This window comes from Danio aesculapii, chromosome 21, assembly GCF_903798145.1.
Source record: "Danio aesculapii chromosome 21, fDanAes4.1, whole genome shotgun sequence".
Lineage (NCBI taxonomy): Eukaryota > Metazoa > Chordata > Actinopteri > Cypriniformes > Danionidae > Danio > Danio aesculapii.
In genome coordinates this window covers 39,969,816-39,974,410 of record NC_079455.1, presented here as the reverse complement: position 1 = coordinate 39,974,410, position 4,595 = coordinate 39,969,816, and the positions used below count along the sequence as shown (strand labels likewise).

At 35.2% G+C, this 4,595-nt stretch overlaps 1 protein-coding gene across 2 annotated transcripts in view; it reads left to right on the top strand.

The window, feature by feature from the left end:
* The first annotated feature begins 1,292 nt into the window (after positions 1–1,292).
* LOC130214684 (urokinase plasminogen activator surface receptor-like) overlaps positions 1,293–4,595 on the top strand; it is a 33,344-nt gene continuing 30,041 nt past the window's right edge. For both annotated transcript variants that reach the window (XM_056446480.1, XM_056446479.1), the window contains exons 1-4: positions 1,293–1,365; positions 1,454–1,570; positions 1,956–2,099; positions 2,840–2,962. In XM_056446480.1, coding sequence (XP_056302455.1) covers positions 1,317–1,365; positions 1,454–1,570; positions 1,956–2,099; positions 2,840–2,962 — 433 coding nt within the window. In that variant the 5' untranslated portion in view covers positions 1,293–1,316. The remainder of the gene's footprint in view (positions 1,366–1,453; positions 1,571–1,955; positions 2,100–2,839; positions 2,963–4,595) is intronic.

Sequence of the window (4,595 nt, the reverse complement as noted above, 5' to 3'; positions counted from 1 at the left end):
TTCGAACCAGCAACTTTCTTGCTGTGAGGCAACAGTGGTAACCGCTGAGCCACTGTGCCGCCCGATAAAGCGTACAATATTGAGTAATTTGTTTGTATTACTATAGTTGATGTGTAGCAACTGCAGAATAGATTAATTTAGGTAGGAATCAAGATCTTTTATGGTTCAAATACACTATGCTAAATATTTACTAGACGTTACCTGTGTTTTTTCATGTCAGGGTAAGATTTTTGATAGTAGGCAGGCAAGGCAAGGCAAGACAAGTTTGTTTATATAACACATTTCATACACAGTGGCAATTCAAAGTGCTTTACATAAACAGAAATAAAATAGACAAGTATAAATAAAATAGAAAAAATAATATAAAAACAGATAAACACAACGTAAAGACAGTTTTTACATATTCCAAAACATTGATGTATCATATTTTCTCTTTTTACTCTGGAACTTCCCTATTCTGGTACCCCTATACCCCCTCCCAGGAGTAGATCGCTTTAGCTAGCCAGACGTAATAAATGGTCTTGATCTCAGCCAGATGCCAGGGACTTTAACCCCCCTGCAACAGATTAGCTGTGGCGAGTCATGTCTCGGATCTCACTTATTGTTATTACGCTGCTATCCCACAGAGACAGATCTACCAGGATGATGATGGCCCAAGTTAAATCTTTTAACTGCCCAATCAGATACAGTTTTTCCATATTCCAAAACACCGATGCATGTAGTAGAAAAATTCAATTTAGAATTTAGTCAAATTAGAAACCATCATGTTTTCTGCATGTTTCCGGTATAAGTTGAGTAAAATGTTCCTTGATCAGATATTAATAATTAATAATGCTGAATGATTCGGCGGTTCATTCCGCTGTGGCGACCCCTGATAAATAAAGGGACTAATAGAGCTGTAGAGCAGCGCATCGTTGGATTTGCCCTTCAATATTTGGACTCTCAGTAGTGATTATTAAACCACACTGAACTGAGCTCAACTGAACTGAACTTAAACAGTACAAACTGAACTACACTGTTCCTATTTACTGTGACCTTTTATGTGAAGCTGCTTTGACACAGTCTACATTGTATAAGCGCTATACAAATAAAGATGAATTGAATTGAACTAAGCCAAAGGAAAACGAATGAATGAATGAAAGTCAGATCCAACTACCGTTTTTTTTACTACATCACATAAAATAAATATTTCCTGGTGTGTAATTTCTGATTTGTACAATTTCCCAGGCCGTCATTATCTCATGAATGCCCTTCCCTTTTCTATTGCTATAAAATAGGCCGTGAAACACATAATTTCACTTTCACCCTGATTCAAGATGGATCTGCAATTCTCAGTTTTTCTTCTGTTTGTTCTTTTCACCACAGGTAGGAAAACAAATGGCTTAAATTTGATTGTACACAAACAGAGATCACTGTATTTCTCTTACAGTCTCTCTCTCTCTTAATACTGAAGGACAATCTATTGACTGTTATGAGTGCGTAAGTGTAACAGATTCATGTGCAGACCAAAAGGTAAAAACATGTCCTGAAAGTCAACACTGCTTCAGCTCAACATCGCTGACACAACTCGGTAAGTTTCAGCATGGACTTGGTCTAATTCAATGTTATATTTGATATTAGGCAAAACAATATCACTATATGCACTATATATTGCACGCTATTGCTCTGTCTTATAAAAGTACTTGTACAGTTTGTCTTAGGTTACAGTACTGCTCCAGTATGTTATGTATAGGTTTAAAATAGCTGTTACGTCCAGTGTCGTGTTCATATTTACTATATTTATATATTATATATATTTATTTTGAAGTGGAATGACAATAAAGCTCAAATTGACTTGAACAAAAGTTTATGTTGCAAATGTTGTCTTTTCGGCTCTGTAAATTTGAAACATTTTCTATTTTGTCTTTATACAAAATGATGTTGCCATTCCTGTATCATTTGTTTTTTTGTTTTAGGAGGAGACCCTAATATTACTAAAACAAAAGTTAAAGGTTGTATCCTATCATATGGCTGTCAACCTGGGTACACAAACTTCAACAGTTTAAATATCTCTTTTGTCTGCTGTGACACCAACCTCTGTAATGCCAAAGATGCTCCAGGTATCGTAAAGAAATAGCCCCCCTTTGAATTTTTTTTTTTCCCAAATGATGTTTAACAGAGCAAGAACATGTTTACTGTATATCTGATAATATGTTTTCTTCTGGAGAAAGTCTTATTTGTTTTACTTTTGCTAGAATAAAAGCAGTTTTTGTTTTTTAAGAACCATTTAAAGGTCAAAATTATTAGCCCCTTTAAGCTATATATTTTTTCGATAGTCAACAGAACAAACCATCATTATACAATAACTTGCCTAATTTCCCTAACCTACATAGTTACCCTTATTAACCTAGTTAAGTCTTTAAATATATCTATTAAAGTGTATCAAATGTCTATCTTCTATGTAAGTGAATGCTCATTGAACATCTGGATGTCCAATTCAAAATGCTAAGAATTAAAGGGATAGTTCACCCAAACATGAAAATGTACTCACTATTTACTCATCCTAAAGTGGGTGAGTAATCTTTATGAGTTTCTTTATTCTGTTGAACACCAAAAAAGATATCTTAAAGAAACCTGAAAAACTCTACAGCAGGAAAACAAATATTATGGAAGTCAATGGTTACAGGTTTCCAACATTTTTTAAAATATCTTCTTTTGTGTTCAACAGAAGAAAGAAACTCAAAAAGGTTTGAAACATGTAAAGGATGAGTAAATGATGACAGAATTTTTGTTTTGGGGTGAACTGTCCCTTTAAGTGAATGAAGCAGTTGTTTTTAGTCAGGTTTTATATTTTATACAGAACCTGCAGTAGATTCCAGTTCAGTCATCCCCAATGGAAAAGCATGTTACACTTGTTACGGACAGAACTGCTCAACAATAATGAGCTGCTCAGGGAGTGAAGACTACTGCATAACAGCAACAGGTGAGAATCTACTAACCGAAGAAAAAGCTTAAAGTATTTTTTTAAAGAATTGTCTAATTCACATCTACTGTATAGTGCTCCTGACCATAGACAATGCATAGACCAGTGGTTCTCAAGGTATGTAGGCTTCCTTCTAGTGGTATGCGGAGGAATCGCTGAATAATTAAGGTAAAAAAATATACACACTTTTAACCGTTTGACACGTATGATAACACCGATGTGATCACAAAATTGATTTAAATAGGCTAAACCCTTATTTTATTGTCAATTTTCTAACGTTTGTTATGTATTCTATCATTTGAAATTAATTTCCTAACTAGTTAGTTTCCCAACTAATTTGTTTGGGGCGTATCCTGTATTTTTATATCCCAATGTTGACAGGTATGGTTTAATCACTTGCTTTTCTGACACACAAAGCCTACTCTAACGCGCAGTAAGCAGATCTAATTTCTAATTGAAGTATGTAAATCCAATTAATATATTTTCAATACAAGTTATGTTTGGATTTTAAAGACATATGTTGCATGTATACTGTATGTGTCTTATTTGTATATTTAAAAAATTATCAAAAAGAGTGTACACATGAATGTGATGACTTATAGCCTATATTTATGAGGTCCAAGGAACATTTCCAGGTTTTGATAAATAGGCTACTATATGATAATACTTTACATTTAAGTACAGCAGTTTTCTTTTTACTTTTTAAGAACAGTGCCGTTTTAATTAACATTTAAAAGCACATTTTAATTTAAATATTACATTTTTATTTATTTTTTCACCAGTAAGCACGGTGCAGTGTTAATGTCAAACTACTTATAATGTTTAAAGTGGGTGACAATAATAAATATTCTTAATAAGAAGAATTAATCTGCCCTGTTCTGTAGCTGCTTATTTAGGCCTACTATACTACTGTACTTCAATACATTTGCATTTACATTTAGTCATTTAGCAGACACTTTTATCCAAAGCGACTTACAAATGAGGACAAGGAAGCAATTTACACAACTATAAGAGCAGCAGTGAGCAAGTGCTATAGACAAGTTTCAGGTGTGTAAAAGTCTAAGAGCAAAACATAGTAGAAATTTTTTTTTTTTTTTTTTTTTTGAGAGAGAGAGAGAGAGAGAGAGAGAGAGAGAAAGAGGGCACAGTGGTATAGCCAGAGAGGCAGTTGCAGATTAGGAAGGAAAGTGGAGACTAAACAGTTGCGTTTTTAGTCGTTTCTTGAAGACAGCAAGTGACTCTGCTGTTCTGACGCAGTTAGGGAGTTCATTCCACCAACTGGGCAGATTGAATGTGAGAGTTCGGGAAAGTGATTTCTTCCCTCTTTGGGATGGAACAACGAGGCAACGTTCATTCACAGAACGCAAGTTTCTGGAGGGCACATATATCTGCAGAAGTGAGAGCAGATACGAAGGAGCAGAGCTAGAGGTCACTTTGTAAGCAAACATCAGAGCTTTGAATTTGATGCGAGCAGCAACTGGCAGCCAGTGCAAACGGGTGAGTAGCGGAGTGACATGTGCTCTTTTGGGTTCATCAAAGACCACTCGTGCTGCTGCGTTCTGAAGCAGCTGAAGAGGTTTGATAGAGCTAGCTGGTAGCCCGGCTAGCAGAGAGTTGCAATAGTCCAGTTTGG